Source organism: Corvus cornix, chromosome 4A (genome assembly GCF_000738735.6).
Source record: "Corvus cornix cornix isolate S_Up_H32 chromosome 4A, ASM73873v5, whole genome shotgun sequence".
In the NCBI taxonomy this organism is placed as follows: Eukaryota; Metazoa; Chordata; class Aves; order Passeriformes; family Corvidae; genus Corvus; species Corvus cornix.
In genome coordinates, this window is record NC_047058.1 from 18,046,242 (window position 1) to 18,060,783 (window position 14,542).

At 50.1% G+C, this 14,542-nt stretch overlaps 1 protein-coding gene across 1 annotated transcript; it reads right to left on the minus strand.

Annotated features, from left to right (window-relative positions):
- Positions 1-349: 349 nt before the first annotated feature.
- On the minus strand, positions 350-11,704 carry FGF16 (fibroblast growth factor 16). The gene is made up of 3 exons (XM_039572383.1): positions 11,373-11,704; positions 4,994-5,097; positions 350-1,371 (listed from the first exon to the last, which is right to left on the minus strand). Exons 1-3 carry the CDS (start codon positions 11,647-11,649, stop codon positions 1,126-1,128), a joined length of 627 nt encoding a protein of 208 aa, XP_039428317.1. The 5' UTR covers positions 11,650-11,704; the 3' UTR covers positions 350-1,125.
- Positions 11,705-14,542: the final 2,838 nt, after the last annotated feature.

Here is a 14,542-nt window from a genome sequence, read left to right on the forward strand (position 1 = left end):
CAGGTAAACCTCATGCGAGGTGTGCTGGTTTTATTGCAGGAATGATGGGTCCATCCGAAACACAGCAGATGCTCCAGATGTTTGTCCTCTTGGTTTAGAACAGGACAGTAAATCCACGGGGATGCACCACACCCCAAGGAGACTGAGCTGCCCACGACTCCTGCCAAGAGCTGAGCTGGTGCTTCCCAGACCTGTAATTTGATGTCATCCTTCTGCAGGAGTTTGGGGCGTAGGTAATTGATCTTTATTGTACAAAGCCCTTTTAGAGGTGGGATTTAATGTTCATATTGCTGGGGAAATACTGGGTTAGTTGTTGAAGAGTGCCAAAAAAAAGGGCTAGCAAGAAATCTACAATATAAAGACAATTTTATTGCCGATAAGCTCTTAAAACTCATTTTTTTTCCTGGTTCAGTAGGACCTTATTCTTCCTGATGAAAATCCGGTCATAGCATCTCTCATTAAAAATAAAATTATTTTGAAATAAATAAATATATAAAATAAATATCATATACATTTTATAAATAGTTTTGTCCTTATGCACAGTATCCATGCTTACATCTGAATAATGTTCCTCGCCCCATTCCCACCCCAACAGCAGGAAGAACCCCGCACATCAGGACTGGTCCATGGAGCATCATCCATGTAGCAAACTCCTGGGCTGCTTAAGCAGGGCACCACTCAAAGGCTTTTCCTTAGCAGGGAGCTAACCCAGCTCAGCAGCAGCATCTGCAGCAGTTCTGTGGTCTTTGTTATCTTTTCTTCTCTTCATTTTTTTGTTGTTTTGGGACTTTCTTTTCCCCAATGATCAGGTTTGCTCACCTACTTGTTCCTTTAAGCAACTATAACATTGAATATTCAGCCTCTCTTGTAGCAACCAGGTAACGAAAGTGAATGAAAATGGAAGATTAAATGTAGGGTTCCCTCCCTTCCCCTACCCCCGCCCTGCCCCATAAATAACCCAGGTTTGATATACACTGGAAACAAGGAGGAACAGCAGTGTCTGAATTCAATGTAAGTGCTTCCCTAGGTCATCTACGCTTACAGGAATGATGGAATGACTATTAATAGAGTGCTCTGGGAAAAAGCTTGGGAGCCCAAGTATGTACACTGACACTGCAGGAACCATCACCTGTAGTGGAAGAGGTCTCTGTACATGGCAGGGATTTTGGCAGGGTCCACAGGCCGGGGTAAGAAGTGGGTGAATTTCTGGTGTCTCTTAGTCCTGTACCCCTCGCGGGGGGAGCCGTCCTTGTTGAGGGCCACGTAGTACTGGCGCTCCGAGTCGGGGTGCTTGTACAGGGTCGAGGCGTACGTGTTGTACCAGTTCTCCTCAAACTGCTCGCGGAAAACGCACTCCCGGGTGAGCTTCTTCTGCCGTGGGCAGCGCAGCAGGGAAACAAAGAGACACTCGTGTCAGAAAGGTAAAATAGGAAACACTGTCACCCTTCCTGACTTTATTTTTCTAGCATTTTTGCAGCTGCCTTCTCCTGGCTCCCCTGAGGACGGGGACTGTGCTGCTGGGGATGCTTCCCCTGGATGAGAGCTGGAAATGGGCACAAGTCAAGACCCAAGGAGCTCTGGAGTTGGAGGAAGAAGGAGACAAAAGCAGGAGAAGGTGGGTGTGGATTTTGCAAAGATGCCCCATGAATAAATTAGACAGGCACATGGCAAAGCTCCAAACATGTCCAGGTGTGAGTCTGAACTCACTGGGTGGCCGTGCTGCCAGGCAGGGACATGTCCCCCTGCAGCAGTGCCCTCCAAGGTATCACGCAGCCCAAATCGCCTCTTTTGGATGGGAGAAGCAGCAGGCAGCACATCTGAGGGGTCTAAACAGGAAAACAGGAGCAAGAACTGCTTTGGAAGTTCAGGGCACACAGCTGAATGCGCTGAGATGGGAATGAAAGCATTCCTCAGGGTTCCACCTGCTGGAGTGCCAGTGAGCTGTGATGGGAGGCTGTAACAAGACCCAGAGGGATGTGGGATGTCAGACCCCAGGGAAGATTTAGGGTGGTGACAGGTGATGTGATGAGGGTGTGTGGCTGGTGCATCCCATGCTGGCATAGGGGGACAGATGGCACTGGTGTCACCATGGCCACAGCCAGCCTGTCCATCCAGCCCTTACAGCTGGGGGCTGTTGGCAGTGGCTGTTTGCTGATGGACTTCTAGTTCATGTCCAGTGCTCCTTCCCTCTCTCTCCCATCTCCACGTGCCAGCTACAGGGATGTACCCAGCTGCAGTGGGCAGCAGGGCTGTCCCCCTGCCCCATGAGGACACAGATGGCTTTGCCAGCACTGCTGTGCTGTTGCAGAGGGTCCAGCCATCCCATCCCATCAGGGTACTGCCAGGGTGACTGGGAGCCCTTTCAGCTGAAGGGCAGTCTGCAAATGTAGAGGGCTCTAATATTACACCCAGTGTCCCTCCACTGTAAACTATCCGGGCAGGGAATGTGTCCCCTCCTCGGCACACGGAGTGCTCAGTAAATGTTACTGCCCACAGTAGATGTGTTTTGTAACACAATCCAGGAGCTCACCTGTGCTCAGAACCTGTTTTCAATGTTTTGCTGCTAATTAAATAAAGCCTGAGGTGAGTTGTGAGCCCTCGAAAAGTCCTAGGCCACAGCCCTGGCCATCTGAGACCCAGGGAACCATGGACTTCTCTTCCCAGATCTGTCAATAAATACAGGCTGGGTTTTTTCCCTCCTCTCAGATGCCATCTACTTGGAATATGTTGGAACCTGATGACTGGCTGAACTCTGGCTGTTGCTTTGCCCCCATTCCCCTGTGCTGCAGTAGGCAGTTTGGAGTACAGTGTTTGTGGAAAATGTTTGGAGAGTCTGGGGTGACTCTGCAAGGAGTGATTTATTCCTTTCCAAGCCCCGGGATGTCCCCACTGAACTTGACACCAATCCAGGCAGCAGGCAAGGTGCTGCCCAAAGTATTAGTGGCATTTCTGAAATCGTTGGGAAGCTTTACAGAAATGTTGGCAGGAGGTCAACAGGGACAGGCGGAAAAGCTCTGTGTCCCGAGGGGACTCCACGTGTCGCTGTGGGGATGGCTGGCTCTGGCTGCATCAACACAGGCATCAGGCAAAGTTGGCACAGAGGGAAATAATAAACTTGCTGAAAATTTAAAAATACTGCTGTACTGTGATCTCCCAAAATACCATTGTAATGTTAATGCTGTTGTCAGGCACTGTTTTATGGACCTTTAATTAAGAATACTGTAGTGGCTTTTGAGTTAGAAAAGCCATCATTGTACAACCCACGTGTCCCAGATTTTAAAACTCCAGGGTAATTTGGGGACCTGGCTCGTGACGCCAGCACAGTTTGGAGCAGCCTTTTGACTGTGTCCCTGCAGCGTCCTGCCTGGTGCACAAGATCCCAGAATGGTTTGGTTGGAAACAACCTTAAAGATCACCTCATTCTAACCCCCTGCCATGGGCAGGGACAGCTCCCACGACTAACTTCAGGTCAATCCTGGTTCCAGATTCAGTGTTGTAAAATGCTACCCTATTTTTGTTTCTGTGTTGTAACATGAACACGGGCTCTAGAATTTAATTAACCCATCATGAAACTTGATTCACAATCAGAGCTGCAGGGTTTGAAGGCAAAGGGGGCAATACACAGGCTCACATTCTCCAGCAGGCACGAGTGAAAACTACAATTGCAGGAGCTGCTGAGCAGCCTTAGGGTTTGACAGGAGACATGCTGCTCCAGCCCTGCTTTCTGAAGTGTGCTTCAGGAGATTTTGTGTTTTATGGAATCCTGGTGATTTTTCTTTTTTCTTTTTTGTACATTTGCAATTTAACCACTGTCTCTGCATTTAACTGCTGTGCAGGGTAGAAGCTGTTACAGAAATGAGGTGGGAAAAGAACAGTTACTGGTGCGTGCAGTATTTGATGATCAGAGAATCACAGAGAGGTTTGGGTTGGAAGGGACCCCAAAGGTCATCCAGTTCTACCCCCTGCCATGGACAGGGACACCTTCCACTAGCCCAGGTTGCTCCAAGTCCCATCCAACCTGGCCTTGGACACTTCCAGGGATGGGGCAGCCACAGCTTCTCCGGGCAACTACCTCAGATAAACATCAGCAACTGCATCTTAAATGGTGGAAGGGTCAGTGGCAGTCTCAGGTGGAAATGGGACAAGGAAAAATGAGCCAAATTCATGGTTTACTGTTTGCTAATCAAAGGTTTTCGCACAGCTTCTGTGTATGCAGAGTACATGAGTTTTAACTTGTACTCTGAGACTTATCTGATGGCGAGAGGAAGTAGTGCCTTCTGCTTTGGTTTAAAACTGCTTTATTTCATTTCATTTTATTTTATGATCCACCCTTAATTGAGCTAAATAATTAGGAATTGAGTTAAATTAACCTGTAGGAAGCACCTCTGCCCAGCTGTTAAGACCTGGCATTTTGACTGCAAGTCATAACACTTAATGAGTTTACACTTGGGGTTTTTTGTCGAAACAGAGGAAAATTTTAGCATGAAAAGGGCACTTCTAGGAAATCATGAACAGCAGCCCTGAACTCCTAAAAGGAGTCACAGAGAATTTCACAATAACACTCAGGCCACAATTTCAGCTTTTGTTGGTTAAAGAGCCATAATACAAAGAATAAGACCTGCAGACAGGTGCAGACCTGACCACACGGAGAATACAACTGCTGTGTTACTCAGGCTGTGAAAACACATCAGCAGTTCCTGGCTTTATGCTAAATGTCCCCCTGCCTTTACCTAGCCACTGCCACACCATGTCTGAAAGGCAAAACCTCAGTGTGATGTCTGGGGGCTGGGCACCACTGTGGGCTCTCACAGCAGGAGTGAATCCTCCCTCAAACCCAATTCCTATATATCATTTATGCTATAACAGCAGTGGCATCAAGGGTAGGATGGAGATCAGTGTCACCCCAAGAAGGTGGGGGACCTGTGACAGAGCAGCTTGTGACATGGCTGAGGCCACAGGCTGCAGTGCTGGAATCAGCCCAGCCTGAACTTACCGACCCATAGAGCTCGCCTCTCTCATTCATGCCGAGGTAGAGTCCGGAGTCCACCCCACGGATGCTCACCAGCCCCACTGCCAGGCTAATAAACTCCAAAATCCCTAAAAAAGAAAAGAACTGCAAATCATCCAGAGGAAAAAAACACCAGCAGGCTCCAGCAACAAAAACAAACCAGCCATTCCCAGTAACAATACAGTTCTTAACTCTATAGTCCCATCTGTGTGCAATCTTCTGGTTTCCAGTCTGGGCTTCTCCCCAGCATTGTGAATTTGAGTTGCCCAAGAGGGATTACCTTTGCTAATGAGAAAAGCTTTGCAAGGTTTTGTTGGTTTGGGTTTGGATTTTTTTTGTAATTATCACCAAGAAGACAGATGTAGAAACTTGTGCCTGGCCACTAGAAATGTCAGAAGGCTGTTACCATGCTGGGTTTTATTCTTCACCAAAAGGAGTGCCATTTTGTCTTCTGCAATAAGATTATTGTCCCACAGGTTTTAAAGTCATGGGTTCAGTAAAAAGAAGTGAAAAGCACTAGAAGAGATGTCTGTGAGGACCATCCTCATCCCGGCACTCCAGTGGGATACTTGGCCAACCTGAAATGTATATACAAGCCATAGGGATAAAATCCAGCTTCAAAGCACACAGATAGAAATGCATTTCCTCTGCAGCATTTGGAGCCATGGCACTGCCAGTCCTTTCTCTGTCATCCCCTGCCACCAGTACTGCCAGAACCCTCTCCTGCCCCCTATGCCCTGCTGCCTGTGCCAGCCTCCTGCCTGCCTCTTCCCAGTCCAGCAGCATCTATCCCAGCCAGCCCCAGCCCTGCAAGAGCAACTGTTTTACCCACAGGCTGCAGCCTGCTATGATGGTGTCAGACACTTTAAAAATGAGGGGCAGCCTTATTTCCTCTGGAAAGAAAGAGCAGGGTCTGGCTGCTGCACCCCCATGGCCAGCAGCTGTTTCAATGGGGGAAAGACTTGTAACAGAACCTTTGGTGAAGCACTTAAAAACAAACAGCCCCTACCCAACACCTGAAGTGGTGAGGACCTTCAAACTTCCCAGGAAGACTTCCTGAAGGCAGTGGTGGAACTGTGTTATTATGGATTCCACACACTACCTATCTAGAGGTCATGGGCAGTTTTGCCAGTGTCCAGTGCAGGATTACTTAGCTGGGAGGCAGAAGGAAGAGGGTTTTCCTCATCTCATCTGATGACTGCATGTCTCCATTGACTGGAGAAGAAAGTTGCTCTAACCTTTAGCGTGGCTCCAGCTCTCCTAATATAGCTCCCAAAACATCCAGCCCTGGGCAGTTGATGCTCTGATCAGGTTACCTCCCAGAGCTCCTCTTTAAAGTATTGCCCTGGTTTAAAACCACCGCGTGACAAGCGGCCACCTGAGCCAGCTGACTTCAGTGGCAGCCACAGCTCCGGGTCAGCCCTCAGCCTGGAGCATGGATGTGACAACTCTCAGACGACACCGCTTCACTGCCTAAAGATGGGACAGACCAGATGGTGATGGGACACCCCTGTCCCCCTTCGTGCAGCGCAGACTCATCATCAGGTGCTGGCAGCTAAGCTGGCTGCAGGAATTCCTACCTTCCATCAGACCTTCTGTCCTCCTTTTCCCCTGCCTACTCTGGGGCTTGTGCATCTAATCCAGCCCTCCCTGAAACCAGCGGGTGCTAGGGGAGATGAAATATGCATTTGGGAGTGGCAAGTCCTGGAGACAAACAGGGAAGCAAACATCACAAAATGCACTTTATGGACCAGAGCAGACATTCTACAGGCTGAAATATGCCCAGCTACACATCCTGGCCTGGGGACACATCCTGCCTGCAGAAACACCAGGAACAGGCAGCACAGGCAGGGAAGGCAGCCCTTCCAAGCCAGACAGGCGCAGACCCTGGCTCTGCTCTCCTCAGTAGTTGTTGTGGTTTCTTAGCTGAAAAGAATCCCAAACAGGGAGGAGAGAGGTGCAGGATGAGGGGTGGTTTCCTCCCTTCACTACCCACCAGTTCTGACACGAGGGAGTTACTGAACTGCTGAGTGCTTTTTCCCATCCGGAGACCAGAAATTACCACAGTCACTCTTTGAAAAGGAGGGAGTGAAGGAAGATGGACAACTACAGGGAGTGTAAAAAGTAAAACAGGAGTACAGAGATACACCCAGGAATGGGGGAGTCTTCCCCAGGCTAGAGACAAGGGAACATTCAAGTGAAACTTATCAGGTACCTGGGGAATGGTAGATGGACCTTCCTATAGGTATAGACACAGTCCTCAGCATCAGCACTTTTTTTGTCTCCTGTCACTTCTGGGAAGTAGGAAAATGTTGCTGGTTCTGATGAGAAACTGAGGGATGTCTAAGGCAGGGGAACCCAGATCTTTTCTTGAGTATGCCCACAAGCATGCTCTGTATGAGCCATGTGAATCCAGGTCTCCAAAGACCTGGTAAGAACCAAGCCAGGAGCAGCATCAGCATCTTCCCTCTCTGATTGGGAAGGTGAGACATCCCTCACCTGGCGCAGGTTGGGTAGATATGGGTTTTGCAAATGAAGTTTCTTCCAAGGTGTGCCCATGACAATCTCTTCTGACAACATCTCTTGTAGTATTCCCCTTTTTTGATCTCTGAGTGGCACTTGGAGACATGCATGGAAGATGACTATGTTGAAAGAGCATTAAGAATGTAACTTGAGCCCACAAAAGTCAGGAGACAGAGTGAAGGCTGAAAATATGTGGGCGGATATCCATCCTGTCCTTAGCTCACTCCAATTCTAGACAAAATTGCAGCTTCGTACATCTGATCTCCAGCAGCACAGGGAGTGGCCACTGGGGCCAGCTCAAGAATTCTCTTTCCAATTGTAGCGGTGTGTTTTTGTGGTAGAACATGCTTTTGTTTTTTCTTTTGCTTTCTTCTTTTCTTTCTCCCAGGACTTGCCTCTTTTTTTTTTCTCCTCACTTTGATTATTCATTCTCTTTGTTCCTTGAGCCTTTCCAGATAAGACTTGGGGAGATTTGATTAAGACTCTGACTGGATTAATTTACCACCAAAGAACTGAATAATCTCCTGAGCTTTGCCATGGCTGGACCCACACACTCTCGCCTTACTCTAAACCATCCCTCAAAGAACAATTCAGCTCCCTGCACCTGTCTCTTCTTACATGACTGTATTCAGGAGCTGGGGTACAGAAACATCAGATGTTGTATTAATGGCTACAAATCTAAAGCTTCAGCTAAAAACCTCAACAACTGTTCAGCAACAGGTGCACGATGGTCTGAATGTCAAAATTACAGCAAAACTTTCTCTGGAGGTCTCAGCAGCTTCTCTAGGAGTCTGTGTAACAGATCCATGAGCAGGTTTGTACCTGAGAAGAGCTTCATTTTCTGCCTTTATTTGTCTGCAGTGCAACCTCAAGACCTCTTTCTGTCCTCCACTGCAGTGAGTAGCACCATTGGGTTCACTTGTTTAATGCTGCTGTAAAAGAGACGTGAGGCAGAAAAGGAGCAGTTCCTCCTGGCAGGGATTTTCCTGGCAAATTTCTCTCAGTTTCATTCTGAGAAGGATTGTCATAGGGGTGCTAATGTCAGTCCAGACCCCCTCCAGATTTTCATCATCCTTTATTTCTTTGTAGAGGAAGGTTCTGAGCAGATGCAGTGAGAGAGATATATTTTGGAAAACACTTTATTCTTTTGGGAGTGACTTTGCCAGAGCTGCCAGTTCAGAGAGTGAATTTGGGCACTTCTGTAGTGTGAGAATGAGCTTTCTTCCAACAAACCTAGAGGGCTTTGCCACATTATGCGTTAAACCTCCTCTAGGAAAAATAAGCTGCGCTCCATTGTTCTTGCAAGAATCTGTGTTTTTACAAGTATAAAATATCACATTCCAGAAGACAGGTGTGATTTAGGAAAGCTCCAATCCTTGACAGATGAGAAGCAGTAGTTCCTGTGATTGCTCAGGCAGTGTGGACGGATGATGCCAGTGCCTCCCCTGTGTCCTACAGTCATACTCCCAAATGCTGTGGTACAAAAGAATCTCTCCCTTTAATCCTCACTTCTGGGACCTTGGGACTCTGTTCTGCATCAGCAGGGCTTTGGCTATTTTCCTCTCTGGAAGATGTGGATGTCTTGCACATCTGGTAGCTTTTGGGATGGCTGCACATGGGAGGGTGCAGATACTGCCTGTCTATTCCTGAATCCCTTCCAAATCAAGAGATGGGGATGCCAAGTCTGGTTTTACCCTACATCCCACCTGCAGCTGGACACGTGCCTCGGCTGTGGCATTGCAGCCATCCATGGAGCATCTTAATTATCTGCTCCTGATACCAGGGAGCACCTTCCAGCCACATGGCCTTGATCCTGGATTTCTAAGTATTTCTCCAGATGCCCCAAGATTTAAGGCAGCTTTAAACTGCTTCCCTGAACCCCTTGTGTACCTCTGCACCCCTCACCACAGTTTTGGAGTCCCCAGCATCACTCAGGCTGCCTATTCCTGTTATAAGTCACTCCTTTCTGACTGTTGCATGCAAAATTTAGGAATGCATTGATACATGACATCCTAATATGAACCATACCAGGGACACTGGAATTTAAATATTCATGGCTACTGAACGCAGATGGTGAATACTGTGTGCCAATACGTTATTGCTTTGAGTCTCTGCTGAAGCAAGGCTTAGTCCAACTTGATCTGAATGCAAGGATTCCAGTCTAATCCTTTGGGGCTTTGTCTTGCAATTACAACAAATAACTATTTATTTTACACTGCCTCTGGGAAAACCCTGAAGCAGAAAACTATAATATCTGAAGTCTGGTCTAGTTTACGGAGCTGGATGTGGACTGCTAAAACACTTAGGGAATGCCAATGTTTCGATTTATTGGAAGCACTCTGTGACTTAGGCTGCAGTGTGCAAAATTCATGAAAAGTTTTAGCATGTTTAACATGTTTTTTCCAAGTTTGAAAATACACTTGTTTTACTCAATCTTTATAAAAAATGGACCTGAGACAAATGTTGCCCTTTGAAACTGGCTGTTTAGTTGTACAAAGGTAAAGAAAAAGAACTGATAGACTAGAAACACTACGTGGCAGCTTGAACTAAAACCAACCAGATGCAATGGGTTTGCTTTCAACTCTTTGAATGTGGAAACCCATTGCGTATTGCAGTGTGAAACGTTAAAAGATGGGTGTTTTCAGGAGGTAATTAAAGAATGCTTGCCCCACGAGCATATTAGTACCTGACTCTGACCCGCAGGTTATGACTTTCTTGTTGATTTAGGCAGGGACATGCCATGCACACACCTGGTGTTTATGGAAAGCGCGGTGCGGAGATAAGCTTCCCCAATTGTTCCAAAAACCTGCCTTACACCTCCAACAATAGCAGCAGAAGCACTTCCTAGAGTATCAGAACTGACTGGTTGCAAACAAGTAAAGGCAAAAAAAGAATTCCTTTCACTGAGGAGTTAAATCACTTGAAAACTATAAAAAGTCTTGCGAGCACGTCTTGCAACCTGTTGACAACATAGCTGAGATCACTGGCATGGGACTTGTTGATAGCTTATACAGACACCTGCACTAGATGCGGGAGTAGCGGGAATTTCTCTTAGCTGTGCTCAAACTGACTGGACTCTTTCGCCTGCGGCTTGGGATGCATTTTTTGAAGATTACATATAGTCTCATTAGAGGTCCCTGCTCTTGTGTGCCACTGATACAGGCACTGCAGTCTTCCAGCTGTATCCTGGGCGGCAAGGTCAAGTCCACGGTGCTCTGCCTATTGTTCCATCTTCTTTCTGAGGTCCCCTAAGTGTTTTTCCCTCTTCAGTTTCCCCCTTTCCTTTCCAACAACCTTCCCAAACCCAGCTCCTGACACCCCTCCAGCCAACTGATCCCTGCCCGCTTTGGGGAGAAGCTCTTCTAATCAAAGTCATGCATGTAAAAGAAAGCAGCTCACAAATATCTGCAGAGGCCAAAAAGAAGGAGGAGTAAAAGAAAAAAAGAGAAACAACTAAAAAAAAAGCGAGGAATTTCTTTTTCCAACATAGGAATTTCCAAGAAATTCCAACCAGGAACGTCTCTGTTTTGCCTCCCTCACCACTAACTTCAGAGGCACAGCTAGAGCTGGTCACCGTCCTCTTTTTTTTTTTTCTTTATTTAATTTTTATTTTTTCTTTTTTTCTCCCTTGCGAAGGCACGTTTTAGTGCACCTGCAGAAACGCTGAGCGCCGGGAGAGTAGGAAATTGGAAATAAAAACTCCCGCATTGCTGGGGAGTGAGCGCATTTATTTAGGAGGCCAATTATATCCGTCCCGGGATGATTTATATTAGCGGGGTAATTAGTTGTACGCGCGGGGCACCTGCTCCCGGCCCGGCCGGGCACCCCCCCGGCCCCTTACCGAAGCGGCTGTGGTCCTGCCGGGTGCCCTGCACCGTGCCGTTGGGGAAGATCTCCAGGTGGAAGCCGGTGCGGCAGTAGAGCTGCCGCCGCCGCAGGATGCCCTTGAGGTGAGCGAAGTCGGTGGGGGAGCCCCGCTGCAGCCGCCCCTCGATCTGCCCCAGGCGCTCGTTGAGGAAGCCGGGGGAGTCGGCGAGGGGCAGCCCGGCGCCCAGCGCGGGGGGAAAGCCGTGCAGGTCGGGGTCCAGCGCGCCCAGGAAGCCGCCCACCTCTGCCATGGGCGCGGAGCGGAGCGGCCCCGGGGGCGCGGGCAGAGCGGCCGCTCAGAGCGCGGGCTGCGGCCGCCCGGCCCCGCGCTGCCGGCCCCGGCCCGGCCCCGCGCCGCCCGCGCCTCCCATCGCTGGATCCAGTGTCCCGCCGTCGGATGCGAACTGCACTTTATATACGTACACACTCCCCTTACATTGACATATTGGATATTTAAATGCAAGCCACACCTCACTGGCATCCCCTTTGGCTATTGCTTTCCACCCCCCCCCCCCCCACCCCCTTCTCTGATCCATTTGGCTTCTTTTTTTTCCTTAAAAAAAAAAAAAAAAAAAAGGGCCCGCTTCACTCCCTCTTTTATTATGAAAAAAAATGGCAGGAAAAAGCTACACATCGCAGTGAGGCATAACAGCTCTTGGCAGGTCCCCGCCAGCTGACGATGAAATCATGGAGCCCCCGCACGCACCCGCTCCCGCACCGCCGGCAGCCCCGGGCCCGCTCCCGGCCCTGCCCGGCCCCGCAGCCGCGACCCCAGACCCCGCACGGGCCGGCTCGATCGGAGCCCCCGGGTGGCTCGGTGGCCCCGGGGCTGTCGGAACCCTCAGGTCCATCGGTGCCGCCACCGCCTCAGCCACGAGCGTGCCCCCCACCCACCACCCCCTGGAACGGACACGTTGGAAAAAAACAACACATGAGGAGAGGGTCGAGACGCGTTTTTCAGCCGAACGTGTAAAAACGGAATGCGATCTTTCTGAAAGGCGATCCCGCGGGCTGAACGGCCGGGTTACAGCCGGCGGGAGGGGAGGGAGAGCGAGCGGCGCTGCCCGGCCCCGCCGCGGGCTCCCTCCCCACCTTCCCCATGTTGGAAACAGGTGTTTCCGCGCTTTCCCCGGCCCGCCGACACCGTATCTGTGCCGGCAGCTGCGGCCGCGCTGCAGACAGACGGAGCCGGGCGGGGCGGAGCGGAGCGGAGCGGGGGAACCGGGGGGAAGCGGGCACAGACGGGCCCGGGAGGGACCGAGGGCAGGGAGGGTCCCCGCCCTGCCCGGCAGGCGGCGCTGCTGCTCGCGCCGCGCCGCCCCGGGGCGCTGGGCCCCGTCGCGGGTGCTGAGGGGGCCCAGGTGGGCCCGGGACTGGGACTGGGACTGGGACTGGGCTGTCGTGTTCCTGGAGCGGGGTGTCGCCCGCGCCCTCCGCCGTGCCCCGCCAGGGGACAGAGACCCCACAAACAAGCAACCACAAGCGCCCAAAATTGCCCCCAAGCCACCAGCCAGCTCTGCTGCAGCAGCTCCTCCGGGTGACATCAGCCTGCAGAGCTGAGGCATCGGTGGTCATGTCCACCTCAGCGGGTCTCCCACATGGGGTATCCCCACCGTGGGGTCTCTTTCCGAGCGGGTATCCTCTCAGAGGGTCTCTCCCCTCAGTGGGTTTGTCCTTTTACCTGGTCTCTTACTTCAGCAGGTCTCTCTGCAGTGTGTCTCTCCTCTTAGCGGGTCTCTTCCCCCAGCAAGTCTTCTCTCAGAAGTTCTCTCCTCTAAGTAGGTCTCTCCTCAGCAAGTCTACCACATGGTGGAAGAGAACTCAGCAGGTCTGTCAGCTGAGAAAGTCTCTCCCCTCCAGTGGATGAACCCTCAGTGGGTTCCCGCCATGGTGGGTACCCCCTCAGTGGGTCTATTCCCTTAGCAGGTCTCTTCCCTCAGAAAGTCGATCCCATGGTGGATCTCTCCCCACCGAGTGTGTCTCCCTCACAGTGGATTCTGGCTCAGGGGGTTCCTGCCATTGTGGGTCTCCCCTTTGAGTGTCTCTCCCCTTAGCAGGTCTCTTCCTCAGCAAGTGAGTCTCCCCGCAATGTGTCTCCCCCACAGTGGGTTTTCCCTCAGAGGGTTCCTGCTGTGGTGGGTCTCCCCTCAGTGTGTCTCTCCCATCAGAAAGTTTCTCCCCGTCAGGATGTTCCCACCATGATGGGTCTCCCCTCAGCAGGTCTCTCACCTCAAAGAGCATCTCCCTCAAAGTGGATTCCCCCTAAATGTGTTCCCGCCATGGTGGAGAAAGTCTCTCCCCCTCAGTTGGGTTCCCGCCATGGTGGGTCTCCCCTCAGCAGGTCTCTTCCCCTCAGTAAAGTGCTGCTCTCCACATCACCCCAGAGGGAGGGTTAAAATGGCCCCTGCTTGCAGGTCCTTTCCCCCGGACTCAGGCAGTGCTCTCTTGTGAAGACATGAAGGAAATTGTGATACCGTGATGTGAAATACCCACCCATGTGTCTGCAGTGGGTGAGGAGTCTGGTTTTTGAATGGGGGTTTGGGGTGGTTTTTCCTGTCAGAGCTGTGGCTATAAAAGGGGCGTTGATGCAGAACCTGACACATGAAGCCTAAACTCATGTTTTTTATAGAAATGTAGGCTGTTTCAGAGGTAGTAAAATCTACTGAAGTGCATTTGTTGACTATTTGTTTATCATGTGTGGTTACATGGAGATACCACTGTCTGAGGAGTTCAAGCATCCCACTGCAAAGATTACGGTTTTATTGCTGTAGTATCTATATGAAGACTCAGGTGGGATGAGGTAACTGAAGGAAATCAATTGTGCTTTGGTGAAAATGACAGAGGTCCAAGATGGGGAGGGGCCAGACACAGCTGACAGGACACTCCAAACCTGGAATTACTGTTAAGGATCTAATCCTGTAAAGGCTGTGAATTTAATGCATAAAATTAATGTAATGTGAATGATCCCACTACAAACAAATACACTTTTCTGTGAAACCTGGTTTTGCTGATGTGAGTTTGCCTGTGGATCCATAGCAAATTCATGTTTGTGAATCCTTATTTCTGCACATGTCTGAGAGCTGATCCCAGGGGGATTAAGAAGCAAGAGGAAAACCTAGTTTCCGCAGTGGAGGACTAGCCAAA

Coding starts and splice junctions, on each gene's coding strand:
- FGF16 (XM_039572383.1), bottom strand. CDS start 11,649: ATGGCAGAGGTGGGCGGCTTCCTGGGCGCGCTGGACCCCGACCTGCAC. Junction 5,098..11,372: donor GCAGGACCACAGCCGCTTCG/GTAAGGGGCCGG, acceptor TTTCTTTTTTAG/GGATTTTGGAGTTTATTAGC. Junction 1,372..4,993: donor GAGGCGAGCTCTATGGGTCG/GTAAGTTCAGGC, acceptor TGCCCACGGCAG/AAGAAGCTCACCCGGGAGTG.